This window comes from Haliotis rubra, unplaced genomic scaffold, assembly GCF_003918875.1.
Source record: "Haliotis rubra isolate DU_JTF1 unplaced genomic scaffold, ASM391887v1 Scf574, whole genome shotgun sequence".
Lineage (NCBI taxonomy): Eukaryota > Metazoa > Mollusca > Gastropoda > Lepetellida > Haliotidae > Haliotis > Haliotis rubra.
The window spans coordinates 24116-38702 of record NW_025767273.1 but is presented as its reverse complement, the minus strand read 5'-3'; the positions used below and the strand labels follow the sequence as shown (position 1 = coordinate 38702).

General features: G+C 39.1%; 1 protein-coding gene across 1 annotated transcript; it reads left to right on the top strand.

Annotated features, from left to right (window-relative positions):
- The first annotated feature begins 1257 nt into the window (after window positions 1-1257).
- Window positions 1258-3347, top strand: LOC124254543. The gene is made up of 3 exons (XM_046688357.1): window positions 1258-1439; window positions 1798-2034; window positions 2851-3347. The coding sequence occupies exons 1-3, from the start codon at window positions 1259-1261 to the stop codon at window positions 3204-3206; spliced, it is 774 nt and encodes a 257-aa protein (XP_046544313.1). The 5' UTR covers window position 1258; the 3' UTR covers window positions 3207-3347.
- The last annotated feature ends 11240 nt before the right edge of the window (window positions 3348-14587 follow it).

The following is a 14587-nucleotide window of genomic DNA, read 5'->3' as shown; positions in this document are numbered from 1 at the left end:
TGCAGCTACTGCTATCGCATCCTATCTTAATATTATCTGAGACTATTGTACTTATTTTAATCAGTGTTCAGTTATGGTATTTCTGTGATAGTAATGTAGAAATACGTGTGATACATTCCTGAGATAGGTACAACAGTACAGAAAAGTGTAGATCCTTGATAATGCATTCATTCATGTAAAATTCTAAATCGCCAACGCTAGAAGATAAGCAGCCTCAACTGCTCCCTGAAACAGATTCCTCTGGGTGTAAAGATCCAGTGGATGGAATTATATATATTAAAATCAATAAATTTGAACGTAAAAACTTGTCATTGAAGGACAGTAAATACACTACAGCATCACAGAATTAAATTTAAAACTAGTACGCTATCAAAAAATTAAATCATTATAGACAACAGTACAAAACAAAAACGGGTTATGGATCACCAACAACTGAAGGTAGATCACCATACTAGGGTCCATGGGGTGAATGAGTGGTAAAATTTTCATCGGCAGTATTTCAGCCATATTGTGACTATATCAAGTTATATATTTATAATAATTATAGGTAAATTATAAAAGCCTGTCAGCGAAGTACTGTAAAACAACTAGTTTATCACAGATGTAAATTTAAAAACTAGTAATCAAACTTCAAACATTTTAACTATACAAGACGATACAATATGCCAAAAACTGAAGGTAGATCACCATACTAGGGTCCATGGGGTACATTTGCTACCTGCATGGACCCTAGTTCTAGGTGTAAAGGTCCACTGGATGGAACTATATGAATGGATAGCTGAATATCGGGTGTTTCCGATAAGAAATAAGAGATGCCTGAGACATTGTCCACTTGTTATTTTGCAACAACCATAGTTGTGTAAGTTTGCTATGCTTAATGTGATAGTTGTATCACATTCCAGATCACAAAACTGATCATAATTTGTGATGTGAATGTTCGTTGCAGAGAAATATATTACAAAATGCTTTTCAAAAGTCGATTTGCTATAATTGATATTAATATTGTATTACAGTAAGAGCCCATTCCTGATCGCAAATACTGTGTCATAATTTGTGATGTGCGTGTATGCTGCACAGAAATACCTTCACAATGCTTTTCAAAAGGCGGTCATGTACTTAACATAACGCAAGCTGTCGAAAAAGCAAAAGAACATATGCCCTTACTTGATATTGTGGCTATTAATAACTGATGATATTATCACGAATCGCTACCAAGTCATCCATGAAGACGCTTCCTGTATGGAGACATCCCGGATACATGACGTATTGTGAATCTCTCGTATTGGCTGATCTCTGTCGGGGTACTGTATATAACAGACCGCTGTGCGCAGATCATCATACAACCCAGACACAGAGAGAACCTGACCGTCCTGCAGCCGCCATGCATCACCTACTACCTGCAACATTAGCTGTGCTCTGTTGTTTCTCTCTCGTCACAGGTAGGCATGCAATGTGGAAGCACCGTTGTACCTCGTCGCACTTTAAAGCTCATATACGTATAGACTTGTTTTGACAAAAGCCGTATTTTGTGGGCAGATCTTTTTCTGCCACAATATACCTAATGTTCTGTTGCTCAAATTATCATTTCTCAAAGCAGCAACGACTTTTAATCAATCCCAGACACGAGAAGTATAGCTTTGATTGATGTATTGGTCCCAATCATTTGCATCCTTGTCGAGTTAATTTGTAAACAAGTAAATTGGTCGTCACCCTTGTATGTTTGATGTGGCCTATTTGTAATATGTACCCAGAATATTGAGGTACCATCATCACGATTGGTGCTTTTTCTTCTCTAAGGCTATGACCTATTTGTCGACCTGACGTCAGGGACGACCCTCCATACCAGCAGTTCCCTGTCCTGGGCGACATCCCTGTATGGGTCAGGCACGTGCGGGAAGAAGGGCGTTCTCAAGTTGAGCTTTGGTGCTCCCGGGTCTGCCAACAGGAAGAACAAAGTTCTGATTGACATGTGGTTCAACAACCCATCAGGCTGGGTGTTCAACATCGGCGACTCACCCACCAATAATGGATACGGTAGGTCAACTATTGTTGTATCTGTGCCGATCAATAAATGATAAGTGAAGATTATGATTGATAATTATGTTCATTGTTACTTACCACTAAGATGTCAATGCATTTATGACAATTCTTGGAGTAGTATGTCGATTATATCAAGCGAGAGATGATTAACTTACATTGTTGACGGAACTACTCATGTGGTGAGGTACAAAGCTGCACAATAAATGATAAGTGAAGATTATGATTGTGGAACCACATCAGTTAAATAAGAGAATCATAGCATTAACGTTTTCAATGACCACATATTGCATTAACGTTTTCAATGCCACATAGTAGTAGTATGAATCATAATAACATAGGAAAAGACTTTCGGAGAGTGTGTATTGCCTTAGGTTAAGGAAGATCAACACACGATGGAAGGCCTAACACAGAGATTGAAGGTACTGATAACGGCGAAAACTGAATAGCGTTGTTTGATTTGATTGTTTATTTAGAACATAAATGAGTAAATCAATGTAAAATAAGGTTTGAAAGTTTTCACACAGCATATCCAAACTGCTGTCCTTGCTTCATTACCCAGCAGTTTAGGATCTCAGTCGTAACTAAGTCCGCCATCAGCAAAGCACATTTCTTGAAAGATTGAAGTGAATTGCCTTTTTGTTATATACAGCCCATTTTTATGTTGAACCCAACCTGTGATCGCAGGTCAAGAAATCATGACCTGAGCACTTAATTCTATTTAAGTTCATAACGCACGAGATAGAACGGTAGCTGGTACGACTATATTATGAATATATATGTCCTAAATGTTAAGGTCTTTTATCATCACAGGTGGGGATGGTGCCACCACATCACGGGATGCCGAAATACAAGGAACCAGTTCTACATTTCGTATCTATGGTAACGACCAGAATAGTCCCGCAGGTGGGATTCTCTTGACCCGTCCCAACATCATCACCAACCGTCTCAGCGTGATCATCGCCGACGGCCTCGTCATTTGGAATAACTGGGGAGCTGAGTTCAACTATTACCTCAACACGAACCTACTGTATGCCTTGAATGGACAGTCGGATTCCGAGGGCGGCTCCCCCAATTACGACATCTACTTCGGCATCAACCGCAGCATCGGTTCCGGTTGGCGTGCCGGCAGTGGTCTTTGTCATGCCTTTGTTACGTGGCTCAGTTAAACAACCTTGACAGCCTGAGATCCACAAGAGTGTGACTGAAGGTTTAAGACAGTTTGGTATAGTTCCATGTTCACTTTTCTGACTGATTATAAACAGCAGGACACTTTATATTTTACGTTTTGTTTTGTTTTGTTAAGATATTTTAAAGACATATATTGAAATAAACATTTCAACATTATAATCGTGATTCGTATATTTTGTGTAAATGAAAGGAAGCCAGTAATGTGACGGTTGTCAAAGCAGGCAACCCACGTGTTCGGGTTGAGTCGAAAGTGATCCTCCCCCATATACCCATTCATAAGCAATATTCTTTGAGGTGGACAAAGTGGACATACACCTACATTTGGACCATCACTGTTTACATAGAATCCCCGACCGCGTCATACCAAAAGACGTTAACATATGGTACTTGTTGGTCCCTGCCTGGCGCTCGGCATTAACAGGTACAACAAGGACTGGTCGGCGCGGAGTCAGTATAATGTATCTGAGTGAGGTATTCATGCTTCACTGCGGCATGGTATCTCAGTGGGCTAGCACTTTAAAACCAGCTTCAGTCTGGGCTAGTACAAGCAGCCGCACATACACATACACACGCATGCACGTCGTCATATGAGCGAAATATTCTCAAGCACGACGTTAAACCCACTTTCACCTCACCTCACCTGTTTATATAGAACGTCAAATATATTCAGTGTCTGCCGAAACAGTGACTGAGTTTAGTTTTACGCCGCACTCAGCAATATTCCAGCTGTATGTCGGCAGTTTGTAAATAATCGAGCCTTGACCAGGCAATCCAGTGATCGACAGCATGAGCATCAATCTACACAATTAGGATACGATGACATGTGTCAATCAAGTCAGTGAGGCTGATCACCAGCTCTCGTTAGTCGACAAGCATGGGTTGCTGAATACCCAATTCACAGGTCGTCTGCCGAAACAAATCCCAATGGGATTAAAATTACATGTGGTTAAACTTTGATGAATGGATCAAGGAAAATTCCCATTTACAGTAGACATACATGTAGAAGTTAATGTGAATTGTGGTTTAATTACTAGTATGGGATTCCGATTACGTGCTAGTATATTGTAAGTATGTGCTTTTGAATCACTATCAAATAGTATTTGCCAATAGGCGAGAATATCTCACCCTCCTGGTAAATATGAAACAACACTGCTAGAGAATTCAGTCCTGATTCTGTAAAAAGATACAACAACAGCTTGTACGGCTATGTGACCCACGTGCTAGCTTCGTTTTACTATCACAGGTTTTGAGAATATCGGACTCTTGCAGCTGCGGCAAAAACAATACAAATATACTTAGTCTATTTCTTTCCAAAACGTAATCTTTGCGTGATTGTAAACAGCTTCAGCGCCAAAACGCGGCAATTTTCACATTTTCACTTCTTCACGAAGCGTTTGAAGAAATATTCGTCATAACGTCACCAAAGAAACATGCAAAGCAAAATGTATGTGCGAGTAAGCGAAAAGCAAGCGGTATCGACGATCATAATAAAACGGCAAATATTATGTTTAACTTTGTCCTTCGTTTTGCCTCATCATTCCATGACTGAGTGCCGCCAATCGAAATATCGCCATAGGCCGCCTTGAAGCTGGTGAGTCGCAGTCTGCATTTGCCCGACATTTCAACATTCTTAAGGGCGCAGTATCTCGCCTTTGAGATCATTTCCTGCAGAGCAATTCCGCCCAAGATCAACGAAGAAGAGGACGTCCAAGAGTTACCACCCAAGACCAGGACCGCTGCTCATTTGCGTCATCGTCTTGCCACAGCCGTGGAGACTGCACGACGCATCCCTGGTTTGAGAAGAATTTCCGACCAAAGCTGACAGGAATCGATTGCGTGAAGTGGGGATTCGACCAAGAAGGCCAGTTGTCACCCCTGTTTTGAGAGACTTCCATGGGCGCAATAGCTTGTGTTGGTGTCGTAGACTCCGGAACTGGAACCTTAGAAACTGGAAACGAATCTGGTTCAGTGATGAATCACGAATTCTTCTTCTTCGGGAAGTTGGAATTTTTACAGTCGGAGAAATGAACGTTTTGCCCGTGATTGCATTCGACAGGTCGACAAATTCGGTGGAGCCACTGTCATGGTGCGGGGTTGGATATCCAGCACATAAAGATCTGATTTAGTGGTGGATCAGGGGAATCCGACAGTAAATCGTACATCAACGAAGTCCTTGCACGTCACATACTTCAGATTATGAACCGTCAGAGGGAGTTGGTCCAGCATGACGACGCTACTTCACATACATCACGCGTCACGGTCCGCTACCTTGCCATTTCTAACGTCATTGTCTTGCCATGGCCTACCCAATCACCAGATCTAAACCCGATAGAACACTTATGTGATGAATTCGATCTACGTGTACGTCAACGTCAACACACGCCTCAAACTTCCACAGCTGGCCATCCCGCTGCCTTAAGAGTGGGGAAGAATTCTACAAGACCGACTTCGTCGACTTATACAGTCTGTGCCGAGACGGTGTCGAGCAGTAAATTGCTGCCAATGGTGGCCATTCAAAGCACCGACTTTGACACCACCTTGTGGACCCAAGTAAACAAACACAACAATAAAGGCTTGGCGAACTCGCTGTCTATAGACATGTGAAGTTTCAACTTTTTACCATTGAAATTACATGAAATAACTGCTCTTAAACCATGGCTCCTTTGTTTCAGACCGGGGTTTAACTGACTGCCAAACCAGTTCAACCCCAGGTCGGAACTACTTTCCAAACAACAAACAAGTAATTTGCGATAAAGTTTTATTCGGGATAATTTACATTTTCGCGAGAGTTTTTTCACTTGAAGTGGATATTGAGGGAGATATTAACATGAGGTGAACGCTGCCGTCAGACGGGCAGTCACTGTGCACTATGGAGTTAACATGTCGGTTGTAACAGTTCACCGAAATTTTGCCGGTACACCCTGCACAACCAGGCTCAAGTATTCTCAAGGTACTCACAGGTACTGGCTATATCTTCATCACTACTTGAATTCATCATAACGTACATATCCAGTCCTATTTGTGAAGATGGAGGCGATGTCACTGTCAAATACGTGTGCGTCCATACTGTACATGTGCTCTGACCAAAGTTGCGATACGCATGCGCGTGCCTTGAGGTATTCAGAAAACAAATAATCACTCATGTCAAATGGCCCAAGCAGAAACCAATAGCAGCCCGAAACAAGAATAATTAATCGTTAAGAATGTGTCATGCAACACATGCTAGCCAGCGTCTGAAGTCAGTGGCTTCGATGGGTAAGCCTGTTCACAACCATGAACGCAAAACATACCTACACACAAAATGCAGATAGCTATTTCAACTTAAATTTACAGAATAATGAATGAAGTTAATACCATCTAAAGATGGCCATGGTTTAAATAGGTTAGACCACTCGGGGCCCCGTGTTTAACCGTTGAAATGCTGAGATAAATCCCTCGGCGCTACGCGCCTAGGGGTTTAAGTCAGCATTTCAACGGTTAAACACTGGGTCCCTCGTGGTCTAACCTATAATTTAAACTAACGCAAGAAATTCTTCTAAAAATGGCTTATGCGTTTCTTTTTTTGTAGAGTGTATATGTAATCATTTGTTCTATAAATATGATATAAAAGCATGTGAATTCTATTTGAATTCATGTGGATTAATCTTCACCAAAATCGAACACATTCGCTGAAATATTTAACACTAAGATGATGACCACCGCCACCAAGTTCAACATTAGATTCCTTATTACTGAAATATCTCTTGTAAAATGAACAACCGACTATTTTTATACTTTCTCTGAATATAAATCCCCATTTTCACTTCCATAATACGGAAACTAAATACAAAACAATCACCTCAAATGATGAGAAAGGTCAAGCTTAGTCAACTAAGAAATGGGAAAACATGCATTTTCATTTGGGTTTCACATATATCTCTTGAAAAATGAACAACTTACTATTTCTATATTTTCTCTGAATGTAAATCACCATTTAATATGTCAATAACATGGAAACTAAATGAAGAAACAATCACCTTAAATGAAGTTCGGATAGAGCTTAGTCAACTTAAAACTGGGAAAACATGCATTTTCGCTTATTATTGTGGTTCTAATCATACACACAAAGGCGGACGTATCTCGAAATTATGATAACCACAATGAAATTTTGTGATAAAGGTAGATATTTACAATGTCAATATAGAATGAACTGCAATCCATGCATTTTGTATTGAAAGGACATTTAAACTTTCCGGTTTGACCATTCTCGCCGTTCTTCGCGCTCAAGGCTCTAGGTATGTACTCGTCTCCTTCATTCGTCACCACTCGCCCCTTTCTGTAACCTGCCAGAAGACTCGTCCCCCTCTAGATGCTTGTTATGTGCGAAAATACGACAAACCAATAAGAACGCGCGTAAATGACTGCTGTGCTTTGGTAAAAATAATACGGAGTACTTAAATCGTTTATGGCATTATGGCATTGTTTAAAAAATCATGAAAATATATATCGTCATATTGAAAGTACAAAGAACTTGGCTAACATAATTTTGCTGCCTATTATGGTGTTTTTGATAAGAATCATGCGATTGACGGTGAGAGCTTCAAATACACGCACGTGGGTTTGTTGACATAACGGCTCTCATGGGTCCAACTGAGGGTGTTTCTGACGATCTTGCGGGCTTGCTATGGAGATTGTACGTGCGCTTCCAACAATTTTAGGAAATGTAATTATAAATCGCTACGAGTTTCAAAACAATAATATTATATCTGTATGTAACTAATCATATTAACAAATATTATAAAGTCATTTTTGAGTTTCTGCTTTGGGATTTCATGTAGCGTTTTTTTTACAAATTTTATTTGCGTATTCAATAAAACAAATCCCATTTGTGATTATGAAACCCTTTTCAGAAATATAATTGGAAATATAAGGTGAATATCTGGTAATAATTACGTCAGAATATGTCTTTAACAAATATGTTGTTTTCTTTCTTTTAGTTGTACCAGGGAGGTTTAATTCTTTAGAATAAATAGCAAAACAAAAACAGCAATACAATGTATGAGTACTTCGGTGATATTAAGTACCATTGGAATCAAACAGGAATAGAGTTATCGTTCCTATTTGAAGTAGTTCCGATGTTCCTACGCCAATATGAAATCCTTCCAGAGGGGCACGAGTCGCTATTCGGCTTGTCCCGGAATAACACGAGTTGGTCACGAATGCGTCTCCTTGTAACGCAATGTTGGCCCTCAGTTGGGGTTTCTGAGACACAACAATATGCTGTGCGGAGTTACGTCCCTTGGTACCCGTGATTGTTGATTTTTCCGGGTTTGCCAGCGCCCATGCTCGTGAGTTTCAGCAAAATGTTAAAGGTCCAATATTTGCATTGGCTGTGCTCCAACACAAGATCTGATAACTGGAATACTGTTCAAAGCGTCGGGAAGCCCAACTCGATCATTCACTCACCAGACAAACTTGGTGTAAGTTACGACAATTACGCCAATTAAGCGTCATTAGTCCAAATTTTCCAAATGGCCACTACAAGTATGGATGTTTTGGGATGTGTTTTATTGCACACATGTAGGCAGCGTTCGAAATAGTTACTCGCCAGCTAGCCAAATGCTAGGGAAAAGTAATTGTTCCTTGTCAATATCAAAGAGACCCGTCAAGATTCGGGTTAGAATTGGTCTTGTTTTAGGTGGTAACGCTTGCTGACCAGTCCCAGGCGTGATCATGTACAGATCGTCATTATACAGCTGGTATATTGCTGAATGCTGCGTTACAACAACAAACAAACAAAGCATTAAAGAAATTTCATGCTCGAACAAAAACGCCAACATCCAAGCTGTGCTCTGCGCATCAATATGGAGGACAAGTGTGATGAGGTCAACTTTCCAAATGTCAACTTTTATTTATGTCGAGATATCTTCCAACATCTCCAACAAACCGTGTCTCTATTTCAAACATTTGAGGTACAATGCACTTTCTATGAACATTTCAAACCGCGTCATAGGACGCTTGTTCAAAAGTGATTACAGCATTCAAGGCCTAAGTAAAGCTTTAAAAGCGTTTTATTTCAGACACATTGAGGATATTTCAAAATAATGTCATAACTTTGCATCTTTTTCAGTTTGATAATTGATTTGCCTTTCCATGTGTTTGTGACGGGTGAGGTAGGTTTAACTCACTTTTTGCGAACACCTGGTATTACCACTCTTTAAAAGTGATTCATACATAAATTTTATGATATAATCGGTATTTAATAATTGACTTGCCTTTCCATGTGTTTGTGATATTTACATTCTACATGTTCCCAGAAATATACCGATGACACTTCACAGTTGTTTACAAATATCACGACATCTAATCTTAATGGAGCCACATTTTCAAAGAGGCTGCTGATGATGTAAAGTCTGACATATTTTACACTTGCAAGTTGGCCTTGTTGTTAAATACTCTCAGAATGCTTTGATGGCTCTGCAAACTGATCTCATCTTACACTTGCGGACCAAGTTAGCTAAACGCTAGCATTTCTTTTTCTTTTTCTTCTGATGATTCCATATCATTTTGTCCGATAAATAAAGGTTCGGATTGTAGGTTCAAAATCAAATGAATAAAATAAAGATACAATTCCATGAAAGGGGTTTCACGAACATGTCAGTCCATGAACCTTAGCTTCTGGCCTTTTGTTTGCACAGTAAGATAGGAGAAGACAAGGCATCACAACGAGGACCTTTGATATATGCAGAAGTAATACTCAGAGGACGTGGTGTCACATGCCCGGCAAAGTTAGAGGATATTAAGAACATGAAATCAACTTTAAACGTAACCTTAAATTTCACCCCGTCTATCGTCGCCAATCCGGAGCCCAACTAAATTCTAAAGCCACATGCAAAGTATTCAATGTTCTACCCTAGCGTACCTTAATCACCAAAGGATGAAAAAAATGTCACTGGTAGCAAATTCGAGGTCATATATTTCGCGCTACACGACATGATCAAAGTGCAACAGACTTAAGCATTTCAAAGGCAGCCTGGCAACGTGTGCACGTCCGGGAATAACCAGTGGGCAACTGGAGGCGATATCAGCGTTAAACTGCACCTTTATCAAGCAGAATAACGATACAGTAAGATCACAAATCTGCTCTGTCTGCAGTTAATACCTTGGAGTGGAGAACCAGAAGGATATATCAGAAAATGTCATGTCGCCAATGAGTGATTGAAGATAAATGACGGGCAATCAATACCATGTTACTGAAGTAATTTGTGTGTAAAGTCACTGTACTTAGGATGGACACATGTAGTATTAGGTTCTTTTGCATGTGATAGATCCTGCATGATCATGAGGGCCATGGCAACACATGTGAATTGGGAACGTCAACGTCAAGATTTGTCTGTGATCCAAGCCTGTGATCACCAACGTTCAAACTACCTTAGCGCTAAGACTGTCGTAAGTTCATGTTAAGATATGGGAGTGACGGACACCTTATAGCACTAAGATCACTTTGTACAGCGGCATCCAGATGGATATGATCCACTTCGGAATATAGTTCAGGTAATTAATTTTTTGTAATTGTTACCTGTACAGAATATTTGTCCAGTGGATATCCATTTCAATATTCAATGCCAGCTAATATCACAAAACATTAATTGCATTACATTAAATAATTTATCTAGGGGTTCTAGCACGTCAAAACTAATACATTGATAATGTCGCTCAAAAAGCATTTTTCTTATGCTTTCTGTAAATGTACCGAATATTTTTAAATGTATCGTTGTTTTATTAATGCGACACAATGAGATAATTATTTGTGACAATGATTATAATAATTGTTTTGTCGCGCATTCTGTATCTCATTGTCTTTTTTACTTTAGCTTCTTTTTAATTAAAATTTGGTAAACTTTGTAGATTTAATACTGTTGAGGATGAAGTTCACTTTATTGTTGGTTGTCCCGTATACTCTGATTTACGTTACGATATCTGGAATTACGTAGAATCAGTAGAACCAGGTTTTCTTCAACTACCACCAGTCGACTAGTATCTCTAATGGATAATAGAATGTCTTATAAGCCACTCGCTGCACTCCTTTCAAAATGTAAAGTCCTCGTCAGCTTCACATCTCTTCTTAAATTATTGTGTGTACTCGGGTGTATTTCATCACATTATAGTGTGTGTTAAATTTTTTGTATGTACATATGTGTGTGTCTATGTATATATGTTCTACTTTTTATCAATACGTTATTTTAATATAACAATAATTTTAACGAAATCCAGTCTCAGCAGGGTCTGTTGTCAGGATGCCGCTTTAGCATATCAGTGTCTTTTTTCCAAATTTGACGCATCAATGGCAAAAATGATGTCCGATGCAATTCCCTCTTTTGACTTATACCATACGTTCCCGTATTATTTCAGGTGAACAATTGTCTAGACTTAGCATATGTTTCTTACAGGTGCCACCAGTGGGGCAGGATACGGTCACCTTTTCGCAAACATCATTATTTCATAGTGATTCATAAATACATGCTCTGTCATCGTATCGCATGGTGACATTCCCTGGATTGTCTGGTCCAGACCCGATTTGTTTACAAACAACATTGTGCAGCTGTAATAATTCTGAAACAAATATCTGCCCATGATATAGTCACATTTGTACAGCATTTAGCAGAGATTTCTTATGGACGTGGAAAGGGTTTTGTTGCTTTTATTGTGTTCATATACATGTATGTATGTATGTATGTATGTATGTATGTATGTATGTATGTATGTATGTATGTATGTATGTATGTATGTATGTATGTATGTATGTATGTATGTGTGTGTGTGTGTGTGTGTGTGTGTGTGTGTGTGTGTGTGTGTGTGTGTGTGTGTGTGTGCGTGCGTGCGTGCGTGCGTGCGTGCGTGCGTGCGTGCGTGCGTGCGCGTGCGTGTGTTTGGTAGATTGGCATGTGACACAATAATAAAATACGCTCAGTCTCGAATATCTGCTTAAAAGGATCTCATTTGACGTAGAAAAAAAATAGCTTTGAAAATTATACACAGAGTGTTCATGAAAAGGCTAAGCGGTTATTGTATGAAAACCTTGTTCAATTTTATTTTTAAACCTCAATCCAATATCGACTTAACGTTCTGGGGTTAACCCTTATAGTCATCATACTTCGAAAACCTGGCTTTCATGTACATCTACTAATGATCAGCACATTATGACAAATGAATTAATTATACAAACTATAATTAGGAAATGTTTATTATTTTATAAGGTGATATTTGTGACATTTTTAGCGGAACAGTCAAACATGCACTATCTTGATGGATAACGGTTATATATTTGTGACGCCCTCACATCGTTTATCCATATCCTGGGCACAGTAAACATTCTCGTATGCACATAAGCAGTAAATGCGATTGCATAACGACATGCGGATCAATGTATGGTAAAGGAGTACTTGTGGATGAATGTGACTGGCGATCACTCGATTTTACTATGTCAGTGAATTTAAATGTGTTATTTTCATGTTTTTGTAGATAATCTTACATCCTTATGTCAAAAAGAGGTGAGTGTGTTCATGTCATTATTATTCCACAGACGGTAATTTCTAGTGTGATGTATTATGGCTACAAATACATTTCTGTTGTGCAGTAACATCCAGTTTTAAAAATATTTTGTGTAACAAATTTAGTAATTGTCTTCAAATAGTACCGAAAGATCTCCTATTATTTAGAATACCTGTAAAATGTTTCTGTCATAGTGCAAACATATGCCAAATACTTCAAATCACCTTGTGATAATATAATATTCAAAATATACAATTCACAAATGCATATGTGCAGCAATTCTGCAGATACTTCACATTAATGAGTGTAACTTAGTTTGTTGGAAAACATGCAAAGCAAAACATTTTACAGACAATCGACAATATATGACAATATATATATGTGCTCACTGTATTATATATCACATGAACAAATGGCACACCAAACCAAGGTTGACCCATGGGAGAAAGAGGTCTGTTGACAAACATTTCAGTGTTACAAATATTCTTTATCACGTTAAATGCGATTGAAAATGTTAAATAGTACAGCTTACTCTCATAGACTTTACTTCAAAACAACAACAACGAAGTTCTTTCCAATCTCGCGCGTGTACGTTTGAACAAAGTTGGCGGCATTTCAAACAAAGACTTATGGGTACTCAATTATATTTTTTTCAATTCTATTGTAAACATGCTAATAGCCTGCTTACCCTTCACAAGTTTAGAAAAACACTGATAACTGCAATATGTGTTTATGTAAATTGTTTGTTTTTACAATGTCCGTCACAACTCGCGGGGCCTCATTCATTCCAAATCAAGCGCCGGTTTCGGGACAACAATTTTAGTACGCGGTCTGACTGCCAGGTGGGCAGCACCTGCTCCCTCGACCGTGACGGACACAGGGACTGGGCAGCTGTCCACCTTGGCAGAATTTCTTCAACCTAAACAGTGATACAATAAGAACGGTGGATGTATTTCCCGTAATAAAGTACTCCAGCAGTGTAAACCTTTTTCAGATTTTCCGATGCGTTGATCATATGATGACCGATCCAATTTGATCCTATTTCTGTGTTTTTTGCCTCGATATTTAATCATGTCAAGAAACAATGTGATGTTTGATGACCTATTATTTTAAAACCACACAGCGTATATCCCTAAGATTGTGTAGACAATTCATACTGCATGCAATACAGCGATTACTACTCCCTTGCTGTAACCGTGTTTGGTGATATAAACCTACAACCGTTTATTTGTCATCATTCACTTGATGGTCAGTTAGTGAATTTATAACAGGTATAATAAGTGGTAACATCACTCAGATTATCCGACAAAGATTCCCATTTAGCATTTCTCATGTCTGCACTAAATATACAACATTTTAAATTAAGGTCTTAAAGAACCACTAAACTTTGTTTTTTGTTACTCTTTTAACCATTACATATGAAAGATTTGTGGTTAGTCTTATGCGGAACACCAAATTTATTCTTTAAAAACTTGTGGTTAATTAATACCGAGCGATTAAAAGTGGCCAAAAAGTCGCCTGCTTCTCTCTCGCCCGCCAACGAAACCACAGACAGGTTACGTAACTCTGTCGCCAGAGCACTGCAGTGACGTCATATGAGGAACGATTTTCAGTTAGTTGTATAGAAAGTGTGTAGCATGCTCATCATTTTGATGATTTCTCGACATCAACGACGACATGCCGAATCGTTGCTTTGTCGTCAATTGTCTCCTAGGGGTCGGGCGATGGTGTCACCATGCACAGATTTCCACAGGACCCTGCAGTTCGTGCTAAATGGGTTATGTTTGTGAGTGCGAAGCGAGCGTTGTGGAAGCCTGAAACGATATCT

Bases quoted from the DNA above. Each gene is read 5' to 3' on its own strand.
- LOC124254543 (XM_046688357.1), top strand. From the start codon at position 1,259: ATGACGTATTGTGAATCTCTCGTATTGGCTGATCTCTGTCGGGGTACT. The intron at 1,440-1,797 runs GTAGGCATGCAA...TTCTTCTCTAAG, and splicing joins TTGTTTCTCTCTCGTCACAG to GCTATGACCTATTTGTCGAC. The intron at 2,035-2,850 runs GTAGGTCAACTA...TTATCATCACAG, and splicing joins ACCCACCAATAATGGATACG to GTGGGGATGGTGCCACCACA.